The sequence below is a fragment of the Oncorhynchus masou genome, chromosome 10, assembly GCF_036934945.1.
Source record: "Oncorhynchus masou masou isolate Uvic2021 chromosome 10, UVic_Omas_1.1, whole genome shotgun sequence".
NCBI classification, from domain to species: Eukaryota; Metazoa; Chordata; class Actinopteri; order Salmoniformes; family Salmonidae; genus Oncorhynchus; species Oncorhynchus masou.
Window position 1 is genome coordinate 45,361,105 of NC_088221.1, and position 18,434 is coordinate 45,379,538.

The 18,434-nt window shown below is 42.7% G+C and overlaps 1 protein-coding gene across 17 annotated transcripts in view; it reads left to right on the forward strand.

Annotated features, from left to right (window-relative positions):
• The window catches only part of LOC135547673 (muscleblind-like protein 2a), a 44,999-nt gene that overhangs the window by 16,913 nt on the left and 9,652 nt on the right, over positions 1-18,434 (forward strand). For 6 of the 17 annotated variants that reach the window (XM_064976874.1, XM_064976872.1, XM_064976879.1 and 3 more), the window contains exons 3-7: positions 10,985-11,149; positions 11,528-11,752; positions 12,626-12,880; positions 16,999-17,052; positions 17,467-17,623. In XM_064976874.1, coding sequence (XP_064832946.1) covers positions 10,985-11,149; positions 11,528-11,752; positions 12,626-12,880; positions 16,999-17,052; positions 17,467-17,623 — 856 coding nt within the window. The remainder of the gene's footprint in view (positions 1-10,984; positions 11,150-11,527; positions 11,753-12,625; positions 12,881-16,998; positions 17,053-17,466; positions 17,624-18,434) is intronic. The other 11 variants (XM_064976875.1, XM_064976873.1, XM_064976880.1 and 8 more) reach the window with 3 other exon arrangements.

The window sequence follows — 18,434 nt, forward strand, 5'->3', positions numbered from 1 at the left end:
GCAGCCCAAATAAATGCTTCATAGAGTTCAAGTAACAGCTGCAAAGAAACAACTACTAAAGGACACCAATAAGAAGAAGAGTTTTGCTTGGGCCAAGAAACACGAGCTATGGACATTAGACCACTGGAAATCTGTCTTTGGTCTGATGAGTCCACATTTGTAATGTTTGGTTCCAACCGCCGTGTCTTTGAGATGCAGAGTAGGGGAACGGATGATCGCATGTGTATTTCCCACCTTGAAGCATGGAGGAGGAGGTGTTGGGGGTGCTTTGCTGGTGCTTTGCTGGTGACACTGTCTGATTTATTTAGGCACACTTAACTAGCATGGCTACCACAGTGTTCTGCAGCGATACACCATCCCATCTGGTTTGCGCTTAGTGGGACTATCAGTTGTTTTCAACAGGACAATGACCCAACACACCTCCAAGCTGTGTAAGGGCTATTTGACCAAGAAGGAGAGTGACGGAGTGCTGCATCAGATTACCTGGCCTCCTCAAGCCAATTGAGATGGTTTGGGATGAGTTGGACCGCAGAGTGAAGGAAAAACAGTCATCAAGTGCTCAGCTTATATGGGAACTCCTTCAAGACGGTTGGGAAAAGCATTCCAGGTGAAGCTGCTTGAGAGAATGCCAAGAGTGTGCAAAGCTGTAATCAAGGCAAAGGGTGGCTATTTTGAAGAGTCTAAAATCTAAAGTATATTTTGATTTGTTTAACATTTTTTTGGTTACTACATGATTCCATGTGTTAGTTCATAGTTTTGATGTCTTCTCTATTATTCTACAATTTAGAAAATGGAACAACTAAAGAAAAACCATTGAATGAGTAGGTGTTTTCAAACTTTTGACCGGTACTGTAAGTATTCAGACCCTTGATCATCCTTGAGATGTTTCTGCAACTTGTCCACATACTTTTGCATATATATATATATATAGTGTATGATTATGAGTTTTTATTGTGAAACTAGTTGATCCAGTTGATGCAAAAGCAGTGAGTAGTAAACATTTAATTCAGTTGGATGGCTACTTAAGTCGTTGTGACTTGCCTAGGTTAGCTTAGCCTACAGGTTAGCTTAGCCTACAGGTTAGCTTAGCCTACAGGTTAGCTTAGCCTACAGGTTAGCTTAGCCTACAGGTTAGCTTAGCCTTTAGAGTTTTCAGCCTACGCAAGCCTATTAGGTTGTACATGTTATTACCAGCTATAAACTGGGTGGTTTCAGCCCTGAATGCTGACAGCCGGGGTATAAATATTTATTTTTACTGCTGTAATTACGTTGGTAACAAGTTTATAATGGCAATAAGGCACCTCGGGGGTTTGTGGTATATGGCCAATATACCATGGCTAAAGGCTGTGTCCAGGCACTCCGCGTTGCGTTGGGCATAATGACAGCCCTTAGCCGTGGTATATTAGCCATATACCACACCCCCTCGGGCCTTATTGCTTAACTATAGCACTCTGAAAATTTAAAATGTAGGACATGCTTTTCTCAACTACTGTGTAGGTCACTACAGTTACCTTCCAACACAACAGGATGTAGCCTAAGCTAAACCCTGTCATCTGACCAACAGAATGGAGTCCTTTACTGTTTCTGTATCATTGTGCTGACAGCTGTGAAGTGTGAACTGAATCTAGGCCTAATTTTCTCCTGACACATTGGGGGGTGGGGGGTGGTGAGATTAGAAGACTTTAGGTGGTTTAAACTAGGCTGACACCAGAATGACTGACTATTCTTTTGCTAGAATGTGATGAGAAACGCCAATTTTTATTCTGCGCTGGGCATGGGACTAAAGCTGAAAGCCTTATTACATGTCTCTGTGCAGAATCACTTTTAATCCCAATTAACCTGCATCCCAACCAGGACTGAGGAGCAAATATTAATTGTGTATTTTTGTGCTCAGGCTGCTCTTTCAGCTTTTCGGGCTGTCTTGTTTTATTGCATGGTGTTTAACATTCAGTGTGTGGGTGGGGTGGCCAGCGCAGTACAGCACACTGTTATACTGAGATTAGTCTGATTTGTCTGCTCCACGTCTGCTGCCTTGCTAGCGAAAAATGTATGTACAGAGCTGCCACCAGATACAGTACATCACCAAAATGGCTCTTGTGTTTCATGGGCTTGTACTTTTAGCGCCTGGTAGATCATATATTGTGAAGCATGTTTTTAGATGTGGTGGGTTTACGCCAAGGGAAAAATAAAACCTTCTCTGTTATTGTGAGTTATCTCTCCTCCAAATAGCCCAGCAATTGTGGAAGTCAGCTATTCGCCTCATACTCTGTAATCTGAGACAATGTGTGATATGACAAATTGATCACTGAACATCTGCCCCATATTGAAAGTGACTTTCTTTGACATTAGGATGGATGAAACATAATTTAATTCTAATCTCAGAATCATACATTATTAAAAGCCAGTGTAGCCTAAATCCTGTTCTGTCAATACAAGATTTTTTAACGTTTGTTCTAGAACAGCAATGTACTGAGGGCTAGCCTAGGACACCAGAAGGGTGGACCAGGGGTTGACAGAGTCCACTTGTGAAAGGGAAGGGAACTCCACCAATGCTTAACATTTCACACTAGGAACAAAGCTGTCACAGAAAACAAGCAGGCGAAAGATGTAATGGAGCTGAGGACAGACTGAGAGAATGACTACTTTACAGAGACGGACTGAGTGAAGGACTACTTTACAGAGACGGACTGAGTGAATGACTAGTTTCACAGAGACGGACTGAGTGAAGGACTAGTTTCACAGAGACGGACTGAGTGAAGGACTAGTTTTACAGAGACGGACTGAGTGAAGGACTAGTTTTACAGAGACGGACTGAGTGAAGGACTAGTTTTACAGAGACGGACTGAGTGAAGGACTAGTTTTACAGAGACGGACTGAGTGAAGGACTAGTTTTACAGAGACGGACTGAGTGAAGGACTAGTTTTACAGAGACGGACTGAGTGAAGGACTAGTTTTACAGAGACGGACTGAGTGAAGGACTAGTTTTACAGAGACGGACTGAGTGAAGGACTAGTTTTACAGAGACGGACTGAGTGAAGGACTAGTTTTACAGAGACGGACTGAGTGAAGGACTAGTTTTACAGAGACGGACTGAGTGAAGGACTAGTTTTACAGAGACGGACTTTACAGAGACGGACTGAGTGAAGGACTAGTTTTACAGAGACGGACTGAGTGAAGGACTAGTTTTACAGAGACGGACTGAGTGAAGGACTAGTTTTACAGAGACGGACTGAGTGAAGGACTAGTTTTACAGAGACGGACTGAGTGAAGGACTAGTTTTACAGAGACGGACTGAGTGAAGGACTAGTTTTACAGAGACGGACTGAGTGAAGGACTAGTTTTACAGAGACGGACTGAGTGAAGGACTACAGAGACGGACTGAGTGAAGGACTAGTTTTACAGAGACGGACTGAGTGAAGGACTAGTTTTACAGAGACGGACTGAGTGAAGGACTAGTTTTACAGAGACGGACTGAGTGAAGGACTAGTTTTACAGAGACGGACTGACTGAAGGACTAGTTTTACAGAGACGGACTGAGTGAAGGACTAGTTTTACAGAGACGGACTGAGTGAAGGACTAGTTTTACAGAGACGGACTGAGTGAAGGACTAGTTTTACAGAGACGGACTGAGTGAAGGACTAGTTTTACAGAGACGGACTGAGTGAAGGACTAGTTTCACAGAGACGGACTGAGTGAAGGACTAGTTTCACAGAGACGGACTGAGTGAAGGACTAGTTTCACAGAGACGGACTGAGTGAAGGACTAGTTTCACAGAGACGGACTGAGTGAAGGACTAGTTTCACAGAGACGGACTGAGTGAAGGACTAGTTTCACAGAGACGGACTGAGTGAAGGACTAGTTTCACAGAGACGGACTGAGTGAAGGACTAGTTTCACAGAGACGGACTGAGTGAAGGACTAGTTTCACAGAGACGGACTGAGTGAAGGACTAGTTTCACAGAGACGGACTGAGTGAAGGACTAGTTTCACAGAGACGGACTGAGTGAAGGACTAGTTTCACAGAGACGGACTGAGTGAAGGACTAGTTTCACAGAGACGGACTGAGTGAAGGACTAGTTTCACAGAGACGGACTGAGTGAAGGACTAGTTTCACAGAGACGGACTGAGTGAAGGACTAGTTTCACAGAGACGGACTGAGTGAAGGACTAGTTTCACAGAGACGGACTGAGTGAAGGACTAGTTTCACAGAGACGGACTGAGTGAAGGACTAGTTTCACAGAGACGGACTGAGTGAAGGACTAGTTTCACAGAGACGGACTGAGTGAAGGACTAGTTTCACAGAGACGGACTGAGTGAAGGACTAGTTTCACAGAGACGGACTGAGTGAAGGACTAGTTTCACAGAGACGGACTGAGTGAAGGACTAGTTTCACAGAGACGGACTGAGTGAAGGACTAGTTTCACAGAGACGGACTGAGTGAAGGACTAGTTTCACAGAGACGGACTGAGTGAAGGACTAGTTTCACAGAGACGGACTGAGTGAAGGACTAGTTTCACAGAGACCAGCTCTACAGTACATCAGTTTTTTCACCCCTTTCCGCTCAGCAGTCAGCACCTGCTACACCTTCTTTTCAGAAGTAGGCTAAAGCAAATTGAGGCGCCTGTGCTTCACCTAAAACACCCAGTGTTTTGACAGCAGCTGAGACTGCCAAGTCCCCATAAGACCGCGCCGAGTTCTCATAAAACCGCGCCCGTGCCCCGATAAGACCATGCTATGCCCCCATAAGACTGCCCAGTGCCCCCATAAGACCATGCTGTGCCCCCATAAGACTGCCCAGTGCCCCCATAAGACCATGCCGTGCCCCCATAAGACTGCCCCGTGCCCCCATAAGACCATGCCGTGCCCCCATAAGACCATGCCGTGCCCCCATAAGACTGCCCCGTGCCCCCATAAGACTGCCCCGTGCCCCCATAAGACTGCCCCGTGCCCCCATAAGACTGCCCCGTGCCCCCATAAGACTGCCCCGTGCCCCCATAAGACTGCCCCGTGCCCCCATAAGACTGCCCCGTGCCCCCATAAGACTGCCCCGTGCCCCCATCAGACCATGCCGTGCCCCCATAAGACTGCCCCGTGCCCCCATAAGACCATGCCGTGCCCCCATAAGACTGCCCAGTGCCCCCATAAGACTATGCCGTGCCCCCATAAGACTGCCCCGTGCCCCCATAAGACTGCCCCGTGCCCCCATAAGACTGCCCCGTGCCCCCATAAGACCATGCTGTGCCCCCATAAGACCATGCTGTGCCCCCATAAGACTGCCCAGTGCCCCCATAAGACCATGCTGTGCCCCCATAAGAGTGTGTGCTCCCTTTTAATGTGTTGAGGACCAGTAAATATGTAAGCAGAAGAGCTGAAAGGTAATGGATTGTACAGATGAAAATATTATTGTATTAAAATAATGGCATTAAACCCAGAATGACCCCAGACATTTACAGTACCTCATCTATACCTGTTTTTATGCTCACTCAATTTACATAAATCTATAGGCTAGTACTGTATCCGCACGTTTTGCTTGGGTCTCCCAGAGACCTTTCATGCTGCTAATGTCGTTATCATTGGTTATTTATCCACTCCTGGCCTAAGCACTGCATATTGATTTGACATTTCATCTTAACTTGAATAATGTACACTGAGTGTATAAAACATAAAGAACACCTGCTCTTTCCATGACACAAACTGACCAAGTGAATGCTATGATCCCTTATTGGTGTGACTTTTTCACACTAGGTTTTTCATGCTCAACAGTTTCCCATGTGTGTGTGTCAAGAATGGTCCTCCACCCAAAGGACATCCAGCCAACTTACCACATGGGCCAGCATCCCTGTTGGACACTTTCGTCACCTTGTAGAGTCCATTCCCCAACAAATTGAGGCTGTTATGAGGGTAAAATGGGGGGTGCAACTCACTATTAGGAAGGTGTTCTTAATGTTTTGTACACCCAGTGTATATTCACGTCAATATGTGACCTGTTTCAGGAAGCTCGGCATGTCGCATGTCACTACTTCACAGGAGAGGCATTTGAACGGCTTTATTATTTTTTACAAAAATGTGTTTCATGTGAACTTTCATGTGCCTTAGTAACAAACTTGTGTTCCATCTGTAAATACAAATAAAATGGTTAAATTAAGAGCCTAGTTGGTTTAGCCACGGAAAAGGCAGGATCCTTCCCACTAGCCATGATTGGCTGACATAATGGATGGGCTGGACATGCCAGGGGAGGAGTTTAGATTGGTCTGACATGAAGCATGTTTCTGTCTATAATGTCAGCTGCTCAATATATGTTGATAGTCTTTCTTACTGCAGCTGTTTTGAAAGATATAACGTTAGCCATCGAGAACTACAAAAGTTTTGCTTCTTTTCTCAACAACATTGATGCCCTGAATTTAGCAGGCGCTATAGACAGATCAGTTGGAAAAAGTTGTGATAGGCTACTTTCTTACGCTCCACGGTCAATGTGAACCGGAGTGATCTGACACAACGCTGGTCAAACGAGATGTACACTACTGTTCAAAAGTTTGGGGACACTTAGAAATGTCCTTGTTATTGAAAGAAAAGCAATTATTTTTTTGTCCATTAAAATAACATCAAATTGATAAGAAAAACAGTTTAGACATTGTTAATGTAAATGACTATTGCAGCTGGAAATGTCAGATTTTTATTTATTTTTTATGGAATATCTAAATAGGCATACAGAGACCCATTTATCAGCAACCATCACTCCTGTGTTCCAATGGTACGTTGTGTAGGTTAATCCAAGTTTAACATAAAAAGGCTATTTGATCATTTAGAATACCCATTTGCAATTTTGTTAGCACAGCTAAAAAGATGTCATTCTGATTTAAAGAAGCAATCAAACAGGCCTTTAGACTAGTTGAGTATCTGGAGCATCAGCATTTGTGGGTTTGATTACAGACTCAAAATGGCCATAAACAAAGCACTTTCTTCTGAAACTAGTTAGTCTATTCTTGTCCTGAGAAATTAAGGCTATTCCATGTGAGAAATTGCCAAGAAACGAAAGATCTCGAACAACACTGTGTACTACTCCGTTCACAGAACAGTGCAAACTGGCTCTAACCAGAATAGAAAGAGGGGTGGGAGGCCCCGGTGCACCACTGAGCAAGAGGACAAGTACATTAGAATGTCTAGTTTGAGAAAGAGACGCCTCACAAGTTCTCAATTGGCAGCTTCATTAAATAGTACCCGCAATACACCAGTCTCAACGTCAACAGTGAAGAGGCGACTCCGGGATGCTTAATCTTTTATTTTTATTGACCAGTCTGAGATATGGCTTTTTCTTTGCAACTCTAGAGCAGTGGCTTCTTCCTTGCTGAGCGGCCTTTCAGGTTATGTCGATATAGGATTTGTTTTACAGTGGATATAGATACTTTTGTACCTGTTTCCTCCAGCATCTTCACAAGGTCCTTTGCTGTTGTTTTGGGATTGATTTGCATTTTTCCAAAGTACGTTCATCTCTAGGAGACAGATCGCGTCTCCTTCCTAAGCTGTATGACGGCTACGTGGTCCCATGGTGTTTACACTTGCATACTTTTGTTTGTACAGATGAACGTGGTACCTTCAGGCGTTTGGAAATTGCTCCCAAGGTTGAACCAGACTTGTGGAGATGTACCATTTTTATCTGAGGTCCTGACTGATTTCTTTTGATTTTCCCATGATGTGTATGTAAACTTCTGACCCACTGGAATTGTGATCCAGTGAATTATAAGTGAAATAATCTGTCTGTAAACAATTGTTGGAAAAAGTTAGTGTCATGCACAAAGTAGATGTCCTAACCGACTTGCCAAAACTATAGTTTGTTAACAAGAAATGTGTGTAGTGGTTGAAAAACGAGTTTTAACGACTCCAACCTAAGTGTATGTAAACTTCTGACTTCAACTGTATACCTGGAGCTGTGCCAGGCCTGCCAGGTCTATTGACTAATTCAGCTGTAAGGCATCGAATTCACTGGCTTGTATGCCAAGCAGTAATTCTTTCAATGGGTCTCCTGCCATGTCACTGATGCGTCGTGAAAAAGTGTTGCTTGATGAAGACATTGTCTGTATAGTTTTGGGGCCTTTTCCCCCAGCATTGTCTCAGCCATATCCGTGACGGCAGAAATAATTAAGTCCTCCACAATAGTATGGGGCTTGCCTGTCCGAGCCACTCGGTAGCTCACAATATAAGACGCTTCTCGCCCCTTCTTATTATTGGTATCTGTTGCTTTTATACATGTCTTACTACTCAAAAGTCATCTTAATTGTCGCTCAAAATGCTCCTGTGGCTTATTTTTCAAATTGGCATGTTTTGTTTCTGAATGTCTGCGCAAGAGTTAAGGTTTCATCGAGTTCTGAGAACTTTTGGCCGGTAGCGTATGTGCAAAAGTACTAGAACACCTAGTCATTCAAGGGATTTTCTTTATTCCAACTATTTTCTACATTCTAGAATAATAGTGAAGGCATTAAAACCATGAAATAACACACATGGAATCATGTAGTAACCCAAAAAAAGTTAAACAAATAAATACATTTTATGTTTGAGATTCTTCAAATAGCCACCCTTTGCCTTGACAGATTTGTACACTCTTGGCATTAACTTAACCAGCTTCATGAGGTAGTCACCTGGAATGCATTTGTATTAACAGGTATGCCTTCTTAAAAGTTAATTTAGATAGCCCCATTTGGTGAAAGACCCAGTCCATATTATGGTAATTACAGCTCAAATAAGCAAAGAGAATCAGGCCTTCATGTTCAAATTGCTGTTAAGAAACCACCACTAAAGAACACCAATAAAAAGAAGAGACTTGTTTTGGCCAAGAAACACGAGCAATGGTCATTAGACCGGTGGGAATATGTCCTTTGGTCTGGAGTCCAAAATGGAGATTTGGTTCCAACCTCTGTGTCTTTGTGAGACGCAGTGTGGGTGAACGGATGATCTCCGCAAGTGTATTTCCCACTGTAAAGCATGGAGGAGGAGGTGTTATGGTGTGGTGGTGCTTTGCTGGTGACACTGTCTGTGATTTATTTAGAATTCATGGCACACTTAACCAGTATGGCTACCACAGCATTCTGCAGTGATACGCCATCTCATCTGGTTTGGGCTTAGTGGGACAATTATTTGTTTTTCAATAGGACAATGACAAAATACACCTCCAGGCTGTGTAAGAGGAATTTTACCAAGAAGGAGAGTAAAGGAGTGCTGCATCAGATGACCTGGCCTCCACAATCCCCCGACCTCAAACAAATTGAGAGGGTTCGGGGTGAGTCACCCGCAGAGTGTAGAAAAAGTAGCCAACACGTGCTCAGTATATGTGGGAACTCCTTCAAGTCTGTTGGAAAAGCATTCCAGGTGAAGTTGGTTGAGAGAATTCCAAGAGTGTGCAAAGCTGTCATTAAGGCAAAGGGTGGCTATTTGAAGAATCTCAAATATAAAATATATTTTGAATTGTTTAACCTTTCTAGCGCAGTTCTGCTAGCGACCCACCTCGACAACATCCAGTGAAATTGCAGAGCGCCAAATTCAAACTACAGAAATATAAATATTTAACATTCATATAAATACAAGTGTAATACATCAAAATAAAGTTTAACACTTTTTTTGGTTTCTGCATGATTCCATATGTGTTATTTCATAGTTTTGATGTCTTCACTATTATTCTACGACGTAGAAAACAGTAAAAATAAAGAAAAATCCATGAATGAGTAGGTGTTCTAAAACTTTTGACCGGTAGTGTATAGCACACTGTGGTTGAGGAAAGACACTACTCCCAATATAAGTAAGCCCCAAGTCAATGTAGTTCTCGTCATATTTGCGCCTTTTTGATGGTCCAACGTCCCTGTCTGTTGTTCGGTGCTTTCCTGGATAAGAGGACAGTAGCTCTTGGGCAGCATCAGATTCACAACTGTCAGTGTCCATGCTAGACGGGCTAACAACAAATGTAGAATTACTGATGCTAGCATTGGATGTGCTTGTGGAAGCAGAACAACTTGTGTGGTCGACAGGTGCAGGTGTAGTACTGCTGGTAGTAGCAGTACTACCAGTAGAGCTGGTATGTGTCTATGGACGCGGGCCTTACTTTTTTAACCATTTATCCATTTTCGAGCAAACGGAATGTGCAGCAGCTACGTTTGGCAACATACGGACCTTTATTGGAATTCCCGCGGGATAGTAACAGTTAATGTGATTGGATGTTAATTATTTGACTAGGCTACCTGTATTTGACATTGTTTTTTTTTATTTTTTTACTGAACACTAGATGGTTACATTTTTATTTTGGGCAGTGAAACAAGGCTTCTCAGGCGAGGAAAAAAAAACTCACCCAAATGTATCGCCCCGTTGGAAAATATAAATGGACTGTTTGAAAATGTGATTTAAAAAAATAAATAATAATAAAACATTTGAATCACATTGTTATTTGGCGTACCACTAACGGCATTTGCGCGTACCCCAGTTTGGGAATACCTGCTCTACAGGCATTCAACTCTTGTGTGCATTTGTCGTGGGGCGCAGTGTGCTCCTCTCTGTCAATCATACTGCCTCTGTAACAACAATAGCTTCAGCCAAACTACCATACTATCTGTCCCCACAGAAAAGCATTTTAAGTGTGAAGGTGTGATTCTGTGTCACTGTGATTGAGTTTCCTGATATTGCATTAGTGTCCTGTCCTCTGAGCTGAATGGTCTTGGTTTGTTAGGGGCGTGGGCTACTGCATCGTCAGGACATGATTGAGGCTCAACATGGATCTTTCATGAATGGTCTTTTTGTGTCTTGTTTTTATGGACGTCTTTGTTGCTTTCCATGGTTGTCAATGAATTCTAGTGACCCTGTTTAGTAATGATGCTTCACTTTATGTAAAATAAATATGTATATTATTTTTTATAAAGCTCTAGGCTCATAGGCTTAGGCCTACGTTTAAGGGTTTTTATCTTGTCTAATAGTTATCTATCTTTTGTGTTCTTACTCTTTTATTCCAGGGTCGTTGTTCAAGAGAAAACTGTAAGTACCTTCATCCACCTTCTCATTTAAAAACCCAGCTGGAGATTAACGGACGCAACAACCTCATCCAGCAGAAGACGGCAGCAGCCATGCTGGCCCAGCAGATGCACTTCATGATCCCAGGCACGAGCATGCAGCCTGTAGTAAGTACAGTGTATTATAAACTGGGTGGTTTGAGCCCTGAATGCTGATTGGCTGACAGCTGTGGTATATCAGGCCGTAACCCATGGGTATGACGAAACATTTATTTTTAGTGCTCTAATTACGTTGGTAAGCAGTTTATAATAGCAAATGAGGCACCTCGGGGGTTGGTGCTATATGGCCAATATACCACGGCTAAAGGCTGTATCCAGGCACTGCGTTGCGTTGTCCGTAAAAACAGCCTTTAGTCGTGGTATATTGGCCATATACCACACCACCTCGTGCCTTATTGCTTAATTATACACCATCCCAAAACTCAGATCCTTCATTTCAGATGTGTAGTAGTGTCTGTACTGACTGCTGTCCCTTCTCTTTTACAGCCTGCGTTCAATGTCGCCCAGGGGCTTGGTACGAGCCCAGGTCTCAGCTACTCTCCTTACCTTACACCCATGACCTCCATGAGCCATGGGATGAGCCTGATACCCACGGAGCTGCTCCCCAACACCCCAGTGATGGTTCCTGGAAGCCCCCCGGTCACACTCCAGAGCTCAAACTCGTCCTCCTCTTCCCCCTCACAGAAGCTATTGCGCATCGACAAACTGGAGGTATCAAATCACCTTCACACAAACAAGAACAAGGCCTTATCATTGTCTGAGATATGCTGTATTAATACACTGAATATACAACACATTGAGAACACCTTCCTAATATGGAGTTGCAGCCCCCCCTTTTGCCCTCAGAACAGCCTCAATTTGTCAGGGCATGGACTCTACAAGGTGTCAAAAGTGTTCCACAGGGATGCTGGCCCATGTTGCCTCCAATGCTTCCCACAGTTGTGTCAAAATGGCTGGATGTTCTTTGGGTTGTGGTCCATTCTTTTTACACACGGGCAACTGTTGAGCATGAAAAACATAGCAGCATTATTCTTCAGAGACAAGATACATGTCTGTTTTGTGAGGGGTGAACATGGAGCCTGATTTCTTACCACAACTGCATTAATGCGCTTCACATCCCTTCACATCCCATGGCTTTATGTCCTTTGGGTGGTGAACCATTCTTGATACACAGGAAACTGTTGATCGTGGAAAACCCAGCAGGGGTGCGGTTCTTGACACAAACCGGTGTGCCTGGCACCTACTTCCATACCCTGTTCAATGGCATTTAAATATTTTGTCTTGCCAATTCACTCTCTAAATGGCATACATACACAATCCATGTGTCGAATATCCTTCTTTAACCTGTTTCATCCACTCCATCTACACTGATTGAAATGGATTTAACGAGTGACATCAATAATGGATCATGGCTTTCATATGGATTCACCTTGTCAGTCTATGTCATGGAAAGAGCAGGTGTTCCTAATGTTTTGTACACTCAGTGCACGTTCATCACGGAATGCCTGTTGACTGTCAAACAGGGCACATTTCCAGGGTGCTATTACTTCATCCATCTCTTCCTGTGTGGTTGTCCTATTGTAGGTGTGTCGTGAGTTCCAGCGGGGGACCTGTGCGCGAGGCGAGACGGACTGCCGCTTCGCCCACCCCAGCGACAGCCCCATGATCGACACCAGTGACAACACCGTCACCGTCTGCATGGACTACATCAAGTCGCGCTGCTCCAGGGAGAAGTGCAAGTACTTCCACCCCCCTGCACACTTACAGGCCAAAATCAAATCCTCTCAACACCAGGTCAACCATACGGCTGTGGCAGCCCAGGCAGCAGCTGCAGCCATGGTAAGATGCTTCCCTCCAGACCCATGTGCAGCAGCATAGAACACACACCATTGGCCTATATAGCTACTATAATACTGTAGCATCCCTTCTGATTAAGGGCAACTTGTCCTATTCGTTTTAAAATGCAACACATTCTACATTCACGTCAGTAGGCCTACTATCTTAATCCTATTCAATTACCCTTTGTTGGTTGATTAGCTAAACTTATTGAATGTGGAGCACTGCTTTATTTATAATACTAATAATAATAATTTAGTGGGTGCTTATATTTGTCCTATTTCACACATGCACAAGTGTGCATGTTTGAATTGGAAATGTGTTTTTTTGCTTAGCCCAACTCCCCCTGAGAGTGGGGTCACAGCCAAGGTCTGCCATTATCAACGGCAACCCTGGAGCAGTTAGGGATAAGTGCCTTGCTCAAGGGCACATCTGCAGATTTTTCACCTTGTCAGCTCGGACATTTGAACTAGCGACCTTTCTGTTTCTAGCCCAATGCCCTAACCGCTAGGCTACCAGCCACCCTATTTTAATATACAATGTAGCTACATTAAAGATTGTTACATCTAATATATGCTCTTAAGACTCAACATGTAATATGCCAAGTAAGTAGTAGTCCTCAATTGCCTTTAAACTGTCACATAGCATAAACATACATTTGTGTATCTCCTTATGTGACGTTAACCTTTTACCAAGCTGTTTAACTAACCTTTACCTAGCTGTTTAACTAACCTTTACCTAGCTGTTTAACTAACCTATTCCTAGCTGTTTAACTAACCTTTACCTAGCTGTTTAACTAAATCTAGGCTTTACCTTGCTGTTTAACTAAATCTAGCCTTTACCTAGCTGTTTAACTAAATCTAACCTTTACCTAGCTGTTTAACTAACCTATTCCTAGCTGTTTAACTAACCTTTACCTAGCTGTTTAACTAACCTATTCCTAGCTGTTTAACTAACCTTTACCTAGCTGTTTAACTAAATCTAGCCTTTACCTAGCTGTTTAACTAACCTTTACCTAGCTGTTTAACTAAATCTAGGCTTTACCTAGCTGTTTAACTTAATATAACCTTTACCTAGCTGTTTAACTAACCTTTACCTAGCTGTTTAACTAAATCTAGGCTTTACCTTGCTGTTTAACTTAATATAACCTTTACCTAGCTGGTTCACTAACCTTTACCTATCCGTTTAACTGAAGCTAACATTTACCTAGCTGGCTCACTAACCTTTACCTAGCTGTTTAACTAAATCTAGGCTTTACCTTGCTGTTTAACTTAATATAACCTTTACCTAGCTGGTTCACTAACCTTTACCTAGCTGGTTAACTAAATCTAGGCTTTACCTAGCTGTTTAGCTAACCTTTACCTAGCTGGTTAACTAAACTTTATGTAGCTGTTTAACTAAATATAACATTTACCTAGCTGGTTAACTAACCTTTACCTAGCTGGTTACCTAACCTTTATCTAGCTATTTAACTAAAGCTAGCCTTTACCTAGCTGTTGAACTAAAGATAACATTTACCGAGCTAGTTAGCTAACCTTTACCTAACTGGTTAACTAATCTGTACCCGTCTAACTAAAGTTATAATTTACCTAGCTGGTTAACTAACCTTTACCTAGCAGGTTAGCTAACATTTACCTAGTTGTTTTACTAACCTAGCTGATTAACTAACCTTTTCCTCGCTGTTTATGTAAAGATCATCTTTGGCCGTCTCACTTTGCTTTCATGCTTTTTGAAAATCTGTGTTCGATTTGCCAGCTGCTGCAAAGTGAACCCTGTTTCTACAGTTACTGTCTTGTTTCATTGTGGTCTATTGTCTGCTGTTGGTTTTGCCTTCATCTTAAACTTCCAAGAAGTTCCTAAGAATAAAGCCCTATCTGCTAAACATCCATAGTCAAATTCTCCAGCAGCAGCATTTGAATAGCTGATTCAACATTACTCTCGTGTACACAATGTACACATTTCACATAATGGCACATTCAGACTTCTATTTTGGCTGTTAAAAACAACAACATGCATGGCCTTACATAGACTGTTCTGTATCCTCCATCATAGCTCTGCTATTTTCTGTTCCTCCATATATTTTATCATCAGTTATCATCTGTTTTCATTTTTTGCATGGTCTCAGAATTACTTAAATACTGTTGTATTACAGCACTAGTATTACTAGAGTTGGTAAATGCTTTAGTACCTTGATACACTATATATACAAAAGTATGTGGACACCTTCAAATTAGTGGATTTGGCTATTTCAACCACACCCATTTGCTGACGGGTGTATAAAATTGAGCACAGAGCCATGCAATCTCAATAGACAAACATAGGCAATAGATTGGCCTTACTAAAGAGCTCAGTGATTTTCAACAGGGCACCTTCATAGGATGCCACCTTTCCAACAAGTCAGACCGTTGCCCTGGTCAACTAAGTTCTGTTATTGTGAAGTGGAAGCTTCGAGGAGCAACAATGGCTCAGCTGTAAAGTGGTAGGCCACACACTCACTACCGAGGTCCAAGCTTTCTCTGGAAGCAACGTCAGCACAATAACTGTTCACCGGAAGCTTCCATGACTGGGTTTCCATGGCTGAGCAGCAACACAGAAGCTTACGATTACCATGCACAATGACAAGCGTCGGCTGGAGTGGTGGAAAGCTTGCCGCCATTGGACTCTGAAACAGTGGAAATGTGTTTTCTGGAGTGATGAATCACTCTTCACCATCTGGTAGTCCGAGGGACAAATCAGGGTTTGGCGGATGCTAGGAGAACACTTCCTGCCCCAATGCATAGTGCCAACTGTAAAGTTTGGTGGATGAGGAATAATGGTCTGGGGCTGTTTTTCATGGTTCAGTTTAGGCCCCTTAGTTCCAGTGAAGGGAAATCTTAACGCTACAGCATGCCATGACATTCTCGACAATTCTGTGCTTCCAACTTTGTGTCAACAGTTTGGGGAAGGCCCTTTCCTTGTTCAGCATGACAATAGGCCTGTGCACAAAGCGAGGTCCATACAGAAATGGTTTGTCGAGATCGGTGTTTAAGAACTTGACTGGCCAGCATAGCCCTGACCTTAACCATATCAAACACCTTTGGGATGAATTGGAACGCCGACTGCGAGCCAGGCCTAATCGCGCAACATCAGTGCCAGACCTCACTAATGCTCTTGTGCTGAATGAAAGCAAGTATCCTCAGCAGTGTTCCAACATGTAGTGGACAGCCTTCCCAGAGAGTGGAGGTTGTTATAGCAGCAAAGAGGGGACCAACTCCATATTAATATCCATGATTTTGAAATGAGATGTTCGACGAGCAGGTGTCCACATACTTTTGGTCATGTAGTGATTAGTGATACGTCTGTAATGCTGAGGAATTTTGTAGTGTAGTGAAGGTACGGTTTTTGGCTGAAACGATGAATGACCAATGTGTTTAATAAATTTAATACCTAATCTCACAATAAACAGAGCTCCACATTCTGTACGTAAGTTATCATCAATTCAGTGGGTATATCGTTCTCTCTGTTCCCCATTTAGTATGACATGTAAAACACTCAAGATTACATGAATCAGACCTAGCTCTCAGTCGAGAAAAAATTCACAAGGGTTACCATTCACAGTAGCCTAGCTTTTACCTCTTGTCTCTATTTCAAATTTATGTGTATCATGTACAATCCTGGTATAGCAATTGTCTGTCAATTAATGCATTACTAGAACATTTATTTAGTAGCCTAAACTGTATATTCAATTTGATAATGATTTGATAATTATGAACATATTGTGATCTACTACTGTTTCTGTTTTCTACATTAGCAAATAACCTCAGTCCTAATGTCGTTGCAAAGTATTGTTGTAATTCTAGATTCTATTAGATTAAGCTATTTAATGAGTATGGTAAATGCTTACATACTAATTCAGGAGTCAGTCGTATGTTTCCTTGAATCAGTTACATTTGTTTATTGTGCATGCCTATTGTTTTGTATGTGGTGGTAAACTGCATTCCGATTTTTTTTTTCTCCTTCTCACCTATCCACAATGCAATGCTGTCCCCATGACGCACCTCTGCTTGCTGTTACCTGTATGTTAATACGCTTGAATCCCATTGGCACACTGCCATCATGTGCTCGCTGTCTGCTATTAAAAGACTCAGTCGACTGCCAAAGCAATGAAGCGAACCTTCGAGGCAACTGTAGACCTGGTACTTTGACCTTTCACCTTTTGCTTTGCATGTAGCTATTAATTGTACTGTAGCAACTCACGTAATTTAATTTGTCATTTTTGTTTTTGTAACTTCTTAAGACTCCTCTAGTATGTGTACAGAATCATTCACCGTCAGTTATCGTTCAGTAATTTAATAGGTGTTAAATTAACAGTATGAAGTTTTAGCCATTCACTAATTTGATCATAAATACCTTTTATTTTGTGATGTAATAGTTGTATACAGTTTTGCTCAATCATTTGGCAATGATTGTAATATTATTTACATGCAGTATAAAGCTCATAGCCAGTGATATTATTTACATACAGTATAAAGCTATGATATTATTTACATACATGAGAGCTACTGTTAAGTATTTTATCTGTGTTGTGTTAACATGTATTTTGTCCTCAGCAGGCATTCCCTTATGGCTGCCTGCAGCCCCTACCAAAGAGACAAGCTCTGGAGAAGAACCACGGGGCCAGCTCCTTCTTCAACCCCAGTATGTTGCACTACCAGCAGGCTCTGGCCAATGCACAGCTCCAGCAGACAGCTGCGTTCTATCCCACAGGTATGATCCATAGCTCCCCAGCCCAGCTGTCTGAGTAGAGTCCAAGGCTCCACAGCCCAGCTGTCTGAGTAGAGTCCAAGGCTCCCCAGCCCAATTGTTTGAGTATAATCCATAATCCATAGCTATTTTATTTAATCCAGCTATCTAAATATAATTCATGGTTCCACAGCCCGGCTGTCTGAGTAGAGTCCAGGGCTCCGCAGCCCGGCTGTCTGAGTAGAGTCCAGGGCTCCGCAGCCCGGCTGTCTGGGTAGAGTCCAGGGCTCCGCAGCAGCCCAACTCTCTAAATATAATCCATGGCTCCACAGCTCCACTGTCCCTTTATGACTAATGAGGACTTTATAATTCCCTCCTCATTCCCCCCCTGCTAATGTTTGGTGGTTAGATCTGTTTAAGGTGGCTTACTGTGAGTCAGGTGTCCTTGTTTTTCTGCATTCCTAGCTGTGATGAAGTAATGCAACACCTTGTAATTTCAGCTGTTCATTTTTCTTGCAAATGATGCACATTCAATGTCACTGTCACATACGTAATAGTTCAATGTCCTGGCAGTTAGATATATCAGTGCGTCCAGATGACATCATCCAGGTTGGTTGAAGGAGACCTGCTTTAATCAAATGTATCAAATTCAGGCCATTGGCCTACATTGTTGTGATACAGTAAGTACATGGCTAAGTAGAACCCTGTATTAATATACCTTTATAAACTGGGTGGTTCGAGCCCTGAATGCTGATTTGACTGACAGCCGTGGTATATCACGGGTATGACACAACATTTATTTTTACTTCTGTAATTGCATTGGTAACCAGTTTAT